Source organism: Procambarus clarkii, chromosome 27, assembly GCF_040958095.1.
Source record: "Procambarus clarkii isolate CNS0578487 chromosome 27, FALCON_Pclarkii_2.0, whole genome shotgun sequence".
In the NCBI taxonomy this organism is placed as follows: domain Eukaryota; kingdom Metazoa; phylum Arthropoda; class Malacostraca; order Decapoda; family Cambaridae; genus Procambarus; species Procambarus clarkii.
This window is the reverse complement of record NC_091176.1, coordinates 4,900,671-4,919,090: the sequence shown is the minus strand read 5'-3', so window position 1 is coordinate 4,919,090 and position 18,420 is coordinate 4,900,671. Positions and strand designations below refer to the sequence as shown.

General features: G+C 45.1%; 1 protein-coding gene across 1 annotated transcript in view; it reads right to left on the bottom strand.

Annotated features, from left to right (window-relative positions):
• The window catches only part of LOC138369275 (raf homolog serine/threonine-protein kinase Raf-like), a 43,085-nt gene that overhangs the window by 7,073 nt on the left and 17,592 nt on the right, over positions 1-18,420 (bottom strand). Inside the window, exon 4 of the mRNA XM_069332289.1 lies at positions 4,214-4,419. Coding sequence (XP_069188390.1) covers positions 4,214-4,419 — 206 coding nt within the window. The remainder of the gene's footprint in view (positions 1-4,213; positions 4,420-18,420) is intronic.

The window sequence follows — 18,420 nt, the reverse complement described above, 5'->3', positions numbered from 1 at the left end:
TACCTAACCTAACCTAACCTAGCTTTTTTTGGCTACCTAACCTAACCTTACCTATAAATATAGGTTAGGTTAGGTTAGGTAGGGTTGGTTAGGTTCGGTCATATATCTACGTTAATTTTAACTCCAATAAAAAAAAATTGACCTCATACATAGAGAAAAGGGTTGCTTTATCATTTCATAAGACAAAAATTATAGTAAATATATTAATTCAGGAAAACTCGGCTTATTAGGCAAATCGGGCCTTGAATAGTAGGCTGAGAAGTGAGTTCTGGCTACTAGGTACGACATATATATATATATATATATATATATATATATATATATATATATATATATATATACATACATACATACTGTATATATATATATATATATATATATATATATATATATATATATATATATATATATATATATATATATATATATATATATATATATATATATATACATATACAGTATGTATGTATGTATATATATATATATATATATATGTCGTACCTAGTAGCCAGAACTCACTTCTCAGCCTACTATTCAAGGCCCGATTTGCCTAATAAGCCGAGTTTTCCTGAATTAATATATTTACTATAATTTTTGTCTTATGAAATGATAAAGCAACCCTTTTCTCTATGTATGAGGTCAATTTTTTTTTATTGGAGTTAAAATTAACGTAGATATATGACCGAACCTAACCAACCCTACCTAACCTAACCTAACCTATATTTATAGGTAAGGTTAGGTTAGGTAGCCAAAAAAAGCTAGGTTAGGTTAGGTTAGGTAGGTTAGGTAGACGAAAAAACATTAATTCATGAAAACTTGGCTTATTAGGCAAATCGGGCCTTGAATAGTAGGCTGAGAATTGCGTTCTGGCTGTTAGGTACGACATATATATATATATATATATATATATATATATATATATATATATATATATATATATATATATATATATATATATATATATATATATATATATATATATATATATATATGTCGTACCTAATAGCCAGAACGTACTTATCAGCCTACTATTCAAGGGCCGATTTGCCTAATAAGCCAAGTTTTCATGAATTAATGTTTTTTCGACTACCTAACCTACCTAACCTAACCTAACCTAACTTTTTCTGCTACCTAACCGAACCTAACCTATGAAGATAGGTTAGGTTAGGTTAGGTAGGGTTGGTTAGGTTCGGTCATATATCTACGTTAATTTTAACTCCATTAAAAAAAAATTGACCTCATACATAATGAAATGGGTAGCTTTATCATTTCGTAAGAAAAAAACTAGAGAAAACATATTAATTCATGAAAACTTGGCTTATTAGGCAAATCGGGCCTTGCATTGTAGGCTGATAAGTGCGTTCTGGCTATTAGGTACGACATATATATATATATATATATATATATATATATATATATATATATATATATATATGTCGTACCTAGTAGCCAGAACGCACTTCTCAGCCTACTATACATGGCCCGATTTGCCTAATAAGCCAAGTTTTCATGAATTAATTCTTTTTCGACTACCTAACCTACCTAACCTAACCTAACCTGACGTTTTCGGCTACCTAACCTAACCTAACCTATAAAGATAGGTTAGGTTAGGTAGGGTTGGTTAGGTTCGGTCATATATCTACGTTAATTTTAACTCCAATAAAAACATATTGACCTCATACATAATGAAATGGGTAGCTTTATCATTTCATAAGAAAAAAATTAGAGAAAATATATTAATTCAAGAAAACTTGGCTTATTAGGCAAATCGGGCCTTGCATTGTAGGCTGAGAAGTGCGTTCTGGCTACTAGGTACGACATATATATATATATATATATATATATATATATATATATATATATATATATATATATATATATATATATATATATATATATATATATATATATGAGAATGGGCACTGGAGAATGGAAGAAAGGGCACTCAGAGAATGGGCACTCGAAGAAAACCCAGACATAATAGCACTCACAGAAACAAAGCTAACAAAAACCATAACAAATGCAGTGTTTCCACAGGAATACTATGTAGTGAGGGAAGAGAGAGAAGGTTGAGGAGGTGGTGGTGTAGCTTTGCTGATAAGAAAAGGTTGGAGTTTTGAAGAGATGGTTAATCAGAGCTGTGAAGATTTCAGTGACTACATATCAGGCACCATAACAACTGGAGGACAGAAAATTATAGTAGTAGTCATATATAATCCCCCACCAAACAATAAAAGACCCAGACAGGAATATGATAGAAACAACATGGCCACCATCAATATAATAGAGAGAGCAGCTTCTGTGGCTAGCAGGAACTGATCCAGACTACTAATCATGGGAGATTTCAACCACGGGAAGATAGATTGGGAGAACAGAGACCCACATGGAGGACCAGACACATGGAGAGCTAAGCTGCTGGACGTGGCAACAAGAAATTTTCTAAGTCAGCACGTCAAGGGACTGACAAGAATGAGAGGAGAGGTTGAATCAGCTTTGCTTGATCTGGAATTTACCCTAAATGAGTCGGATATAAGGGAAGTTAAGTTGGAAGCCCCTTTGGGAATGAGTGATCATAGTGTATTGAGCTTTGAGTACCTGGTTGAGCTAGGAATTATCTACCCCAAAAAAGAACTGGGAAACAAAGGGCTGGCGTACCAAAAGGGAAACTATGAGAAGATGAATTAATTCCTAAGGGATATACCATGGGACACAGAACTCAGAACTAAGTCCGTACAAGACATGATGGAATATGTAACCCAAAAGTGTCAAGAGGCGGTAAACAGGTTTATCCCGGCCCAACAGGAAAAAAACGAGAAGCAAAAGAAGAATACGTGGTTTAATAGGGAATGTATGAAAGCAAAGGAGCTGAACAAAAGGGCGTGGAGGAACTTCCGTAATAACAGAACACCAGAAAGTAGAGGGAGATACCAGAGAACCAGGAACGAGTAGGTTAGTGTGAGAAGAGCAGCTGAGAAAAGGTATGAAAATGATATAGCTAATAGAGCCAAGACCGAACTAAAACTACTACACAGTCACATCAGGAGGAAAAAAACAGTGAAGGGACAGGTACACAGAGAATGACAAAAAGGTGTGTGAAGAAGTCAAGAAAAGGTTCCAGGAGGTCTTTACAATAGAGCAAGGAGAGGTCATGGCCCTAGGAGAGGTGGCAACAAACCAGGCGACCTTGAAAGGGTTCGAAATTACAAAAGATGAGGTCAAGAGGCACCTATTGGAGCTGGACGTGAGAAAGGCTGTTGGGCCGGACGGAATCTCATCATGGGTATTGAAAGAGTGTGCAGGAGCACTTTGTTTGCCACTCGCCATACTGTATAGTAGGTCACTGGAAACAGGAAACCTACCAGAAATATGGAAGACGGCTAATGTAGTCCCAATATACAAAAAGGGCGACAGACAAGAGGCATTGAACTACAGGCCAGTGTCCTTAACTTGTATACCATGCAAGGTGATGGAGAAGATCGTGAGAAAAAACCTAGTAACACATCTGGAGAGAAGGGACTTCGTGACAACCCATCAACATGGGTTCAGGGAGGGTAAATCTTGCCTTACAGGCTTAATAGAATTCTACGATCAGGTGACAAAGATTAAGCAAGAAAGAGAAGGATGGGCGGACTGCATTTTTTTGGACTGTCGGAAAGCCTTTGACACAGTGCCCCATAAAAGGCTGATGTATAAGCTGGAGAAACAGGCAGGAGTAACTGGTAGGGTGCTCCAGTGGATAAGGGAGTACCTAAGCAATAGGAAGCAGAGAGTTACAGTGAGTGGTGAGACCTCAGATTGGCGTGAAGTCACCAGTGGAGTCCCACAGGGACTCCACTGGTGATAGGTACTCGGTACCTATCCTGTTTCTGATATACGTAAATGATCTCCCAGAGGGTATAGACTCATTCCTCTCAATGTTTGCTGATGACGCCAAAATTATGAGAAGGATTAAGACAGAGGAGGACAGCTTGAGGCTTCAAGAAGACCTGGACAAGCTGAAGGAATGGTCGAACAAATGGTTGTTGGAGTTTAACCCAAACAAATGTAATATAATGAAGATAGTTTAAACTACTATATAAAGATAAAGTGAAGATAGTTTATTTTTAAAACACACCCAGTTACTTTCTTCTGTCAATATTCTTGACAGATTTTCCATCCACCTCTTACAAGAACACGTTAAATTATCTAAACATATCTTATTATCTAAACATACCTTGGGATTTGTTTTTCTGTACACAATGCAAACGTCTGGTGAAAGTTTTCGAAAGCTGAGAGCCTTTGCCAGTGCATCCCTTAACGTGCGCCCAGGTTGTACTTGCACGGTGGTTCGCTGCTTGTTTGGCAAGTGAGCACGCACTACTGACCGCAGTGGTGACTGTGGAGTGGACCGTGTCATTTCTTCACACATACCATTACTACCTAAAATGCACAAGAACAGTATCTGAATCTTTTTGTCAAATAGATAAATAGTGTCTTTCTGTACGGTATAGATACCAATGGCCAAAATTCAACTAAGAATGATAGAGCTTGCAAAGAGAGGTCAAAAGCTATAAACAAAGCTATGGAAATGCTCATCAAACTTAAAATTTGGTTTCTACAGTAACCTTGGGGTCATGGAGACATCTGGAAATCCTCATTACCCAGCAGGGTTGTGGTGATGGCTACTCTATCTGCATATAGTTGTAGTTATTTTTATAATTGCTCTGATTATAACTAGTTGTAGTTGTAGCAATTTTTTTAGTAAATGTGGTTTAGCAATCTTTGTAGTGGTTGCAGTTGTAGTGGTTTATGTGGCATGAAATTATCTAAATAGTTACAGCAAAATATGACTCATGGTCATGGTCAACGGCGCCTGACAGCTAGGTGGACAGCACTTCGGATTTACAGCCCTGAGGTTCTGGTTTCGATCCCCCAGTGGAAGCAGAGACAAATGGGCAAAATGTTTCTTTCCCCCCTGATGCCCCTGTTACCTAGCAGTAAATAGGTACCTGGGAGATTATCTTGAGATTATCTTGAGATTATCTTCTTGAGATTATCTTGAGATGATTTCGGGTCTTTTAGTGTCCCCGCGGCCCGGTCCTCGACCAGGCCTCCACCCCCAGGAAGCAGCCCCTGACAGCTGACTAACACCGAGGTACCTATTTTACTGCAAGGTAACAGGGGCATAGGGTGAAAAACTCTGCCCATTGTTTCTCGCTGGCACCTGGGATCGAACCCAGGACCACAGGATCACAAGTCCAGCGTGCTGTCCGCTCGGCCAACCGGCTCCCTTTAGAGCCGTTAGTTAGACAGTTGCTACGGGCAGCTTCCTGGGGGTAGGTAACAAAATGTAGGCCTGGTCGAGAACCGGGCCGCGGGGACACTAAGCCCCGAAATAATCTCAAGATCACCTTAAGATGGTGTCGCGTTTTCTCAATAATCTTTTTGTCATATGACACTTTGAACTACTGATGCTTTTAGCATTCTCCATGTGTATTGTGCTTGCAGTGGTGGCTGTATTTGCAGTACTTGTTGTACTATATAGTTGTACAGTGGAACCTCGAATTACGAATTTAATCCGTTCCGGCGCCGTGATCGTCATATGAAACGGACGTCAGACAAAACAAATGTCCCCATCGACAATAATAGATAACAAATTTGTCCGTTCTACCACCGAAAAACATCAATATGATATTCGATGTTTTAAATAATAAAGCAGCCTACCTTACATACACTGAATAAACCTTTATGACATTTTTCTTTTTTCAAATTTGATCAATACTTTTTTTCATTTGTCTAATAGCAAAAGGTTCGTTCGGTGTTCGGCAGGTAGGCTGCTCTATTATGACAATCTTTTCTTTGTTTCAAATGTGTTCCATTTGTTTTGTATTTTTCATTTACGTCTCAATAACAGAGCAGCCTACTTGCCGAACACCAAACGAACCTTTTTGACATTTGTTTTGTTTTTCAAAATTTTTAATTTCTTTTTTCTACAAAAATGTCATTACTTTGCAACATCTCAGCAGTCACCTCTTTATATTCCAGCATCATAAGCACCTTTAAACAAAAAAACATAATTTATTTGCATCGTCGGAGGCGTCCAAGAATGTGCGAGAAGCAGCGCGACCCCACCATGTAGAATTGTCGTCATTCAAACGAGCAGTTGCCACTCGAGACGAATTATCGGCGATCTGGGTGATCGTTACCAAAAATGCTCGCCAGTTGAGGCAATCGTCACTCGAGGTTCTACTGTACTTGTAATGGTGGATGGGACTATATAGTAGTCGTAGAAGTTTGTGGCGGTTTTGGTCATAATAGTTTATGTTGTAGGTGTGATGGTGGTGAAGACACACTAGAAGGAGAAAGGAGGAGAGATCTGATTATAGTGATTGTTGGAGGTTGTGGTGGTGATTATGTTGTAGTAGATGTAAGTTATAGTTGAGATGTTTGGTAGTTGTGCTTGTACTTATAATGGTTGAGATTGTAGGTGTAATATATAGGTGATGTATTTGGTGGTGGAGGTTGTATTTAGAGTGACTGTGGTACAGTACTTGTGTTTTAAGTGTTAGTGGTTGTCACAGTTATAGTGGCAGTTATGATAGCGTATGTGGTGTTTGTAACATAGGTTATTGGGAGTCAGGTCATCAAAATGTAATGGTTGGGGTAAGTACACAACTGCCAGGCATCACCACTTGTTTATACACACAGCCGCTTGATACCTGCTTGATGGGGTTCTGGGAGTTCTACTCGCCAAGCCCGGCCCGAGGCCAGGCTTGTGTGAGAGCTTGGTCCACCAAGCTCTCTGCGGGGCCGCTCTTGGAGCAGCCCGCAGGCCTACAAATCCACCACAGCCCGGTTGGTGCGGCACTTATTGAAGAAAACTATCTAGTTTTCTCTTGAAGATGTCCACTGTTGTTCCGGCAATATTTCTTATGCTCGCTGGGAGGATGTTGAACAACCGCGGACCTCTGATGTTTATACAGTGTTCTCTGATTGTGCCTATGGCACCCCTGCTCTTCACTGGTTTAATTCTGTATTTTCTTCCATATCGTTCACTCCAGTATGTTGTTATTTTTTTAGGCAATCCCAATAACGTAGGTGTTTTACCGCGTCTATGTATGCCGTATATGTTCCCTGAACTCCCTCTATTTCAGCAATCTCTCCTGCTCTGAAGGAAGGAGTACTAATCAGTACTCAAGACGGGACAGCACAAGTGATTTGAAGAGTACAACCATTGTGATGGGATCCCAGGATTTGAATGTTCTCGTAATCTATTCTATAATTTTTCTGGATGACGCAATATTTCCTTGGTTATGCTCCCTAAACGTTAAGTTGTCAGACATCATTATTTCCAAATCCTTGACATGCTGCTTTCTTAGTATGGGCAAATCTGATTGTATTTTGTACTCTGTATTATGTTTGTATTATGATGGGGGCCGGTCGGCCGAGCGGACAGCACGCTGGACTTGTGATCCTGTGGTCCTGGGTTCGATCCCAGGTGCTGGCGAGAAACAATGGGCAGAGTTTTTTTCACCCTATGCCCCTGTTACCTAGCAGTAAAATAGGTACCTGGGTGTTAGTCAGCTGTCATGGGCTGCTTCCTGGGGGTGGAGGCCTGGTCGAGGACCGGGCCGCGGGGACACTAAAGCCCTGAAATCATCTCAAGATAATCTCAAGATCTCAAGATGTTTAATGCCCTCATTTTTACTGTACATGAGTACTGTACCTGGAATTTATCAATGTCTGTACAAGTAGAAAATCATGTTATTTTCTTCTGCCCAGTCAAAAACTTCATTTAATTAATATCTGCTTATAGTTTTTTAATGTCTTCAGCAGAGGTGATTTTCATGCTGATTTTTGTGTCATCTGCAAAGGATGATACGAAGCTGTGACTTGTATTTTGTCTATACTGTATCCGATATGAGAAAACGGAAAAGCAGTGGTGCAAGGACCGTACCCTGAGGTACAGAGCTTTTCACTGCGTTTGGACTCGATTTTATATGGTTGACTGTTACTCTTTGTGTTCCGTTTGACAGAAAATTGAGTATCCACCATCCTACTTTACGAGTTATTCCTATTTACCTCATTTTGTGTGCTATCAATCCATGGTCACATTTATCGAAATCCTTTGCGAAGTCCGTGTATACCACATCTGCATTCTGTTTTTCTTCCAATGCCTCAGTGATTTTGTCATAGTGATCCAGTAGCTGTGAGAGGTATTATCTTCCTGCTCTAAATCCATGTTGGCCTGGGTTGTGAAGGTCTCCATGAAACTGGTGACCTGACTCCTGATCACTCTCTCAAATACTTTTATTATGTTGAACATTAGTGCAACTGGTCTATAATTCTTTGCCAATGCTTTGCACCCTCCCTTGTGAAGAGGGACTATGTCTGCTGATTTAAGCGCATCTGGTATCTCCCCCGTGTTCAAGCTCTTCCTCCACACTATACTGAGTGCCTGTGCTACTGGCACCTTGCATTTCTTTATAAATATTGAATTCTATGAGTCTGGACCCAGGGTTGAGTGCATGGGCATGTTGTCAATTTCTCTTTCAAAACCTACCATACTCATGTTGATATCAGTTATATTTACAGGGTTTTGGATATCACGCATAAAGCTAATTTTAATTTGACTAGAAGGATAAAAATAAATAGTCTAATTTACAATACTATCTAAAAATCAAAACAATTTACAAGCAATTCTTATATTGGATCTGTGAGGTATTACTGATTAATACTGACATGAATTCTTTTATTAAAAGTACTACTGTATATTAAAAATTATTTTTTATTTATTTATTTATTTATTTATTTATTTATTTATTTATTTATTTATTTATTTATTTATACTGCATATTCAAGAGTTCTTACATTCTTGTACACCAACTAGCACACACAGCATTTCGGGCAAGTCTTTAATCCTAATTTTCACTGGAATACAACCCGCCAAATAGTTTAACAACCAGGTACCCATTCACTGCTGGGTGCACAGAGGCTACAGTTAAGGATTGACGCTCAGTAAATCCTCCCCGGCCAGGATACAAACCCAGGCCAAAGCATGAGCTTAAGGTAGAACTTTAAATGTTATGATGGTGAAAATTTATATGCTACAGTATATGGCAAAGGTCTAAGGCATACACATTCCAATCTTAAATACTTTTCTTCAACTGTAATCGAGATAAAACCAGCGTTGAATGTAATGAAGTGCCATTTTCTGGGCGAGTCCCGGAGGCTCCCCAGAGCTATCGATGGCTGATATGGATACCCTAACCATTTTGTATCAGTCGATGTGGGTGGAGTTCTAGGCCTACCGGGGACCACAAGCCAGAATCTGGCGCCCTCACAGAGGCACGAGGAGCGATGGCCCATAGAAATGCACATGTAATTTGGAGCATTCTATATCTGCCATCGACCAGGACAGGCACCCAGAATGGTAAGCGCCACAAAACAAACCCCTATTCTGGTTAACAACGAAAATCGTCAAATGAGTGGACAGAACTCCCCAAAAGAGAAACGAGCAAACAAGCAAGACGTCACACGAGCTGCGCCGCATGTCTGCGCAGCTCCTCTCTCACTGGGAGGGGGAAGGGGGAGCCCCAGACCCCTGCACCGGTGATCACCACCCCAGTTCTGAGGCTGGGTATCAAAAAAGCAAAAAAAAAAAAAAAAAAACACCATTTGGAGGGAGGGAGGGTTACCGGGAAGCCTCCGGGACTCCGGCAGAAAATGGCGTTTCATTACATTCAACACTGGTTTTCTGGGGGAAGCTACTTCACCAAAGACAACAGAATAAAAGGGGACTTACCCGGGAGGTAGGCGGTGCTCCACTCCTCAAGTTGAAGTCGAGACAACAGTCTGCAACCGCCGACCCAAAGCAACACAGGCCTGACTGGGGCCAGGAACGTTCACGATGTAGCATGCAGCCAGGACTCCTGTTCGACCGCCAAAAACCCTGTGCCCGAATGTCAGCCCAAAACATATTGCCGAAGACGGCAACAAGAGCAGCAAACTTACGAACGTCATGGGCACGGGGATAGACCGCACGCTGGCTGGATTTAATTACCCTGCGGACAACCAGAGACCCGAACCCGCAAACAGGGAAGAAGGGAAACCGGATCAACCCAAAGCGTGTCCCCGGACACAGCAGATAACAGCGGAGGGCCGCAACCGGACACAACACATGATGAACCCCCGCCAGACAAACCAAGCATCAACAACCCAAGGACCCCTCCTGAAGGAATCAGTGTCATTCTTCGCCAGAAAAGAGGGAGACGGTTGTAGACGAACATACCTATGACCATGACCAAAAGAGCAAAAACCTCTGTGCCGGAGAAGAGCATGTAGCTCTGACACATGACCCCCAGAGGCCAATGTCAACAGAAAAAGAGCCTTAGTAAAACAATCCTGACTCGAAGGGCCCACAACAAACCAAGGAGAAGAGGACTCTGTCCAAAGACCAAGACGGCTCAGGCGGTGCATGAGAAGGTCGGAGGTGAAGCAACGCACGAGACAGCTTGCAAAACAGTGCAAAAGTAATATCGATACCGAAAGCAAGCTGCAGTGGCTCCACCAGCACTGCACAATACGAGACAACAGTATTAGGCATGAGATACCTGCTTGATGGGGTTCTGGGAGTTCTTCTACTCCCAAGTCCGGCCCGAGGCCAGGCTTGACTTGAGATGGTAGATGATGATGGAGATGATGATCAAAGATGACGGTCCTGGAACAACCGAGAGAAAAGATAACACCACCCGAACCGAAAGCGAAGAGAAGCGACAAAGGGACAAAAAGAACCGGAAGGACCGCCAGGAAACTTCATACTGCCTTGAGAGGAAGCCCACAGGTGGGAAACCAGCAAGGAAGCCACCCGATCACCATAGAGATGGTGATAAACACGGGTCAAAAATACCAAATGCGAAGACTCGCAGAGAAGAGCGAAACCAGTCTCGTAACGGACTGGGCCGATCTCCTGAAAGAGGCAGAGCCGTGGAAAAACCTCCGAGTTCGGACACTGGGCAAGCAGCGCCTGAAACCACGGCTGGGCCGGCCACCAAGGGGCCAGGAGGACTATTTGCTCCTGGTGAGTCTCCAAGCGAGCCAGGACCTTGAGCAACAGCTGAACTGGGGAAAAGGGGTACAGGAACTCCCACCTTGACCAGTCCTGCCGAAAGGCATCGATCCCGACAGTCTCGCAGTCGGGGAAGGGCGCCACATATACCAGAAAACCACGCCAATGCAAAGAGGTCCACCTCTGGGGGCTCGAACATCTGGCAGAGCCAATTGAATGAGTCAGTGTTAACCGTCCACGAACGAAACATTGGACACCCCCGGAAGTAAACCGCCAGAAGAGCCAAACCCCGAGAACTGAGCAGACGAGTCACCCGAAGCGACCAACCCCAAAGAGCCAAGGACCGCATCAAACCCCCCGACCTGAACCCCCTAAGCATCAACAACCCAAGGACCCCTCTGGAAAGGTGCAGACCCATTCAATGTCAGAAAAGAAGGAGATGGTTGCAAACGAACAAACCTACCACCAGGACCAAATGAACAGAAAAATCCCTGCACCGGAGTAGAGCATGAAGCTCCCTGACCCGACCCCGAGAGGCGAATGCCAACAGGAAAAAACCCAGCATTGAATATAATGAAACGCAATTTTCTGGGCGAGCCCCAGAGACTCCCTAGAGTTTATTGGGCTAATGTATGTTATATTAGACCAGGACATTAGCTATGGAGTTCAGACCTACCAGGGACCAGTGGCAGAACCTGGCCCCTTCAGAGAGGTTTCAGGGAGCAATGGCCCTGGAAAACCCCCCTTGTGGTTGGGGGTTTTCCTTATCTGCCATCGACCGGGGTTAGGCACCCAGAAAGGTAGGCATAACAAAACAAACCCCACATGGTAAGAAACTAAAACAAAAAAATGAACAGTGAGGTAGAAACTCCCTACAATCCCAAGGAAACAAGCAAACATCATACTTTACTGCCACATAGCTCATCCACGCAGCCCTCCCCGCTCCAAGAGGGGGCGGGGGAAGCCCCGGACCTCACATGCGGCTGCCTAGCATCAGTTCGTAAGCTAATGTCAACCGGGACAGACACTTCTCTGGCCTCAATTTCCTAAGCGGTGTTTGCCTTCACAGTGCTCACTGCTGTGTTTTTGTGTTGTGCAGTCGCCAGGTGTTCCTCATCAGTACTGGGGCTGCATGCGCTTAGGGGCTTCCTTCTGTAAGATCCCTGTGAGTACTGCCCCTGCGTGACAGAGTTGTCTTCCCTGGGGCATTCAGGAACTATTCCAGTAAGGGATCTTGCTGTTCGGCATTTGACTCGCCCATGGGGCCAGCTGGGGCTTGAGGGGGCCCTTGTTTGGCCTTGGGTAGGGACTGGTATTGTGCTGGTTAGGGCGTCAAGGTGTTGCGCGACCTGCCACCTACGCGGCAACCGGTTCCTGTTGCCTCTGGGGACGGTGTACATTTGCAGGGGTTTTCTTTTGTTTTTATTTTTTTTGCCTGGTGGGAATTGCCTACCCTGGAAACAAAAACCGTAACTGTCTCTATTTTCCGCTTGTTACAACTTGTAATAAAGTTGTTACATCTTGGCTTAACGTGTTTATGACGTATTAGAACGTTGTTACAACTTGCTATATTGGTTGTTATAACTGGTTAGGAGGTGTTAAAACTTGTTCGAACGTTGTACCAACGTCGTAGTTTCGGTGTGTGTTTGGAGGGTAGTGTGGCTATAGTTCCACTGGTAGTGTTTGGTGGCCCTCTGCTAGGTCCCCGTGATTGTACACATCGCAGGGGTATTCAATGTTGCATCTACCCCTAGTTAGCTTGAGTGTTTAACCGGTTAGCAACACCATGCCCGGGTTTCCAGTAGCAGTCAGTCAAAGAGCCTTGGAAAACTCTGTCAGGGCCCAGTGGACCATTGGATGTGTCTTCCAGGTTTCATCCCGTCTTGTGCAGGTTCGTTGGTTGCTGTGCCCTTGTCTCCGGGTGACAGTCACCACTTTTACCTCCGTCGTGCTGCCTGTTGGGTCACTGACATCTTGACCCGGAGTCTTGCGAGTTGTGTTCTCTGCATGTTCTCCATTACTCTCCTGATGTTCTTACTGTTCAGAGTACAGGCGGCATTCACGTTACATGGTCAGTTTAGGTTGCTGTAACATGCTAGGTTGGTTTTCCACCCGAATGCCCCGAGGCCGCCCAGTTTTGGTTAGGTGTTGTTCGCCCCTTTCCCTCCCTGTTCCCGGCTCCTGACTGTCTGAGGGTTTCGGGATTGGGGCGAGGTTTTGTTTGTGCCGAGACTCGGGCGGCTTCGGGGGCTGCCCCATTCGGGTTTGGGACGGAGGTTTTCGAGTCTGTTCCTTCTGCCAAGGCTTCTGGGTCTTACCAGTGGCCCTTCTTTGCTGCCTTTTCCCTGGACTCTTCCTCTTCTTAATGGGCAGAGGGCATGGAGGACAGCTCTGCCCTGGGGCCTCTGTTGCGGGTTCTCGGGGCTGTGGGGGATGCCAGCTTGCAGTTTTGGGGCTGTTTGCCCCAAAACTGATGGGACCACACTGATGTGAAGAGGTCCACGTCCAGGAGTCCGTACATCTGGAAGAGCTAACTGTAAGAGTCGGCGTCGACCGTCCATTCCATGGACAGGGGAATGAATCAAGACAGGCCGTCTACCAGGACGTTGGACACTCTCTGGACATGAATCGCAAGGAGAGCCAAACCCTGAGAATCTAGTAAACAAGTCACTTGAAGAAACCAGATCACAGGACAGGAGAAAACCCCCCTGTGGTTCAGGTAATGAACAACAGGAGAACAGTCTGAGTAGATCCTGATCGTAGAACCCCGAGCAACCCGAACCCTCTGAAGCACCAGCCAAACCATCTTGAAATCCTGCACCGTACTGTCTCCACTCGATTATCCAGACTATATGGGAAGGACCCCCAGCTGGATTATCACATGTTCCGGATAATGGTACTTTTTCACCTCTGAGTCCAAAAGTGATCATTTCCAACTATTTTTATACTACAAACAACATAATTTGAATTGCCTTGCCACATATAATTATTAAGTATTCAACAAGAAACATCAACTTACCTTGTTGTTGTTCGTCTTCTTGATTGATGCCACACAACTTGAAGTTAAGAATTCTTGACAATTTACATAACCTATACTAACACAACACTAAAATTAACACTTAAAATTACTGTACAGGTCATTAAGCAAAGTTAGTTTTGACTGCCAGCTGCAGAAGCCTCACTGATTGAAGGCACTTGGCTTGCCTGTGACGCCTCACTTGGCTTGCCTGTGACGCCTCACTTGGCTTGCTTGTGACGCTTCACTTGGCTTGCCTGTGACGCTTCACTTGGCTTGCCTGTGACGCTTCACTTGGCTTGCCTGTGACGCTTCACTTGGCTTGCCTGTGATGCCTCACTTGGCTCGCCTGTGATGCCTCACTTGGCTTGCCTGTGATGCCTCACTTGGCTTGCCTGTGACGCTTCACTTGGCTTGCCTGTGATGCCTCACTTGGCTTGCCTGTGACGCCTCACTTGGCTTGCCTGTGACGCCTCACTTGGCTTGCCTGTGACGCCTCACTTGGCTTGCTTGTGACGCTTCACTTGGCTTGCCTGTGACGCTTCACTTGGCTTGCCTGTGACGCTTCACTTGGCTTGCCTGTGATGCCTCACTTGGCTCGCCTGTGATGCCTCACTTGGCTTGCCTGTGATGCCTCACTTGGCTTGCCTGTGACGCTTCACTTGGCTTGCCTGTGATGCCTCACTTGGCTTGCCTGTGACGCCTCACTTGGCTTGCCTGTGACGCCTCACTTGGCTTGCCTGTGATGCCTCACTTGGCTTGCCTGTGACGCCTCACTTGGCTTGCCTGTGACGCCTCACTTGGCTTGCCTGTGACGCCTCACTTGGCTTGCCTGTGATGCCTCACTTGGCTTGCCTGTGACGCCTCACTTGGCTTGCCTGTGACGCCTCACTTGGCTTGCCTGTGACGCCTCACTTGGCTTGCCTGTGATGCCTCACTTGGCTTGCCTGTGATGCCTCACTTGGCTTGCCTGTGATGCCTCACTTGGCTTGCCTGTGATGCCTCACTTGGCTTGCCTGTGATGCCTCACTTGGCTTGCCTGTGATGCCTCACTTGGCTTGCCTGTGACGCCTCACTTGACTTGCCTGTGATGCCTAACTGGTTGAAGGTTGTCTTTAATTGTTAGGACAACCTTCTTCCTCTTAACACCTCCAGAACGATTGATGCTGCTACCAGACAGTCTTGGCCAAAAATGTTCAAAGTTACTATGAAAATAAAATAGTTATTTAAAAAAATATTTCAATAATGGCACAGCACTGTGGTATAACACTAGGGGCGGGAGCACATGGGTTGCCCAGGATTGGACACGTCCACTTGGGGCAACAGGGCGTATCCCGGGACTTGCTAAGGGAAGTGACAACCGGCAGTTGAGTGCCTGTTTGAGGAGCATTACTAGCCCGTCGTTAAGAGACTCCTGCCAGGGGTTTGCTAGCCCTGTATTTGTCCGTGTAGAGGCCCAACAGCGAGTAGCTTAAGTTCTCTGCCAGCACTTGGCTGGAGAGTGATTATGGGCATTCACAAGAGGCACCTAGTGATACTGTCAGTAAGCTGGCCCACGGCAAGGGTAGACTCATTGGTGCTTCCCAGTACTGGTTGAGGACGGTACTGAGTGTTGAAGAAACACGGAAGTTGACAAAGGCTGTATCGCATTAGCATCAAGGAGTGCTTAGTGTCCTATGTGAGGGCGACACATGTAAATATCCACGTGTACTAATATTATCTCGTTTTATATTTTATATTTAAGGTGATGGGAAAGGGGTAATAAGTTAAGTGAATATATTGATAAAGAATGAAGTGTTGTGTTCATTTCAGCTTCCCCCTTTTTATTACTTGCATTACCTAGCCTACTCCTTGAAAGCCACTACCGACTTGGGGTCGGATACTAGTACTTTGGGTCATAGATCAAGAACCCGGTTGCGACCCATAGTGGCCGTAACACCCCTCCTTCACCATGCGCCTCGAGCCACAACCAGATGGGATTAATACAGTACGGTACGGTATGGTACGGCCCGCCCCATGGCTTTCATATCCGGACAATTCAATGATTATCCGGCTGACTGTCCGGACAGTGTAACATCGGCAGCAAGTTAACCGGCTCTGATTTTTTATCTGGCTAAACCAGCTTTTATCCGGCTCCCATGGCCATTTTGGCCGGATATTGAGATAACTTTATCCGGTCCCGATTTTGGTCGTATAAAAGCGTTTTCTGGATCTTCGAATCCCGGATAATCCAGTGATTACAATACTGTGAGCCCGACTGAAGGATGGAACCCACCGCCACTGGCGGCGTGGTGAGAACTTGTCACAAAGCCCCATCCTAGAAACAAAGCATCTGTGAACACATCAAGCGAGGGCTCAGGTAGGTGCCAAAGCAATGAACCCTGAAAAACCCGAAGAGGAAGCCGGCGATGCAGCAACCGACGCAAAGCCCCAGGGGGCCGAACCCAACAATTGTGAAAGCAGCATAAGGGACGTCCCAGAAGGAACCAGAACAGCCACCGAAACCACACCCGACCCGGTAGGTAAACAAGAATGGCAAAGTTCAAACTCCCGCACAGCTGCTCGAGCAACCGATGAGTGACCCGGGAGCCCTCCAGAAATAGGTGAAGGTGGGACTACAGCTGCAGCAACGACTTCCGAGGAAGAGACAAGGAAGCAGTCCGAGAGTCCCACACAAGACCCAACCAAGTCCAAACCCGGGACAGAAAGAGATGGGACTTCCTCCAGTTCACCAGGAACCAGAACTCGGCAAACTGGGAAAGAACCACACCCCTGGTGAGCAGACACACAGACCAGCTGGGAGCCAACACCAGCCAGTGTGGTCATCCAAAAAGAGGGGCTAAAGATCAGGTGGTTGTTGACCAAACCACACACTAGCAATTGAAGAGATGACGACGTTTCGGTTCGTCCTGGACCATTCTGGACCATTCCGTCCATCCTGGACCATTCTCATGGTCCAGGACGGAACGAAACGTCATTGTCTCTTCACTTTCTAGTGTGTGTGGTTTGGTCAACATATTTCAGCCACGTTATTGTGACTCCTCGTCTGCATCCAGTTTTTCAGGCGAGACAAGTTCAGAATGAACGTCAGATCTGCAGGCGAGAAACCCACCTGAGGGACGGGGTTGTTTCGACCACACCCAAGCAGGGGTGGGTGTCACTGACAGAGAGCAGGGGAAGAGGCCTACCCCACTAGCCCTGAACCCCCTGGAGAAAGAGGAGCCACCTAACGCCACCAGAGGCTGGAAGAAACGACCCGAAACACCCACGAATCGTGCGACCAGGCGTGAACAAACAGCGCGAGTCTCCCACCTACTGCCCCGGCAACGGGGCGACCCACGAAAGGGCCGACACCCCTTACGAGAATCCGACTGACGAGCAGAGCGACCACTGCGCGAACCAGACACCGTTGGCTCCGAAGAAAGTGCCGGCTCAGAAACTGGCACCACCGGTCCACCACGACAATATTGTGCAAGGAGCCTATGCTATGCTTTCTAACTTCAGAATTGCATTTAAATACATGGATGGCGATATACTAAAGAAATTGTTCATGACTTTTGTTAGGCCAAAGCTAGAATATGCAGCTGTTGTGTGGTGCCCATATCTTAAGAAGCACATCAACAAACTGGAAAAGGTGCAAAGACATGCTACTAAGTGGCTCCCAGAACTGAAGGGCAAGAGCTACGAGGAGAGGTTAGAAGCATTAAATATGCCAAAACTAGAAGACAGAAGAAAAAGAGGTGATATGATCACTACATACAAAATAGTTACAGGAATTGATAAAATCGACAGGGAAGACTTCCTGAGACCTGGAATTTCAAGAACAAGAGGTCATAGATTTAAACTAGCTAAACACAGATGCCGAAGAAATATAAGAAAATTCACCTTCGCAAATAGAGTGGTAGACGGTTGGAACAAGTTAAGTGAGAAGGTGGTGGAGGCCAAGACCGTCAGTAGTTTCAAAGCGTTATATGACAAAGAGTGCTGGGAAGACGGGACACCACGAGCGTAGCTCTCATCCTGTAACTACACTTAGGTAATTATAAATTAGGTAATTACGACTAGAGGAACCCCGAACACTGGCACGACTCTTCCGAGAAGGCCCACCAAGGCCCCCCAGAGAACCAACACGTCTGACATGGGACGACAACTAGATGAAGCTGCTTGCAGAAACTACATGACAGCAGACTCCTCAAACAGCCATGGACAAAAGGGTGACAAAAATCTAAGAGCCAGAGCCCAAGCAGATTCCAAGGAGAGATCAAGCACACCCTGTTGACACGCGGTGAGGGGAGAAGCAAAAAACAGAGACACCGCCTCCTTGAGAAACGGCACGAACATATTCAACAAGGCAGCC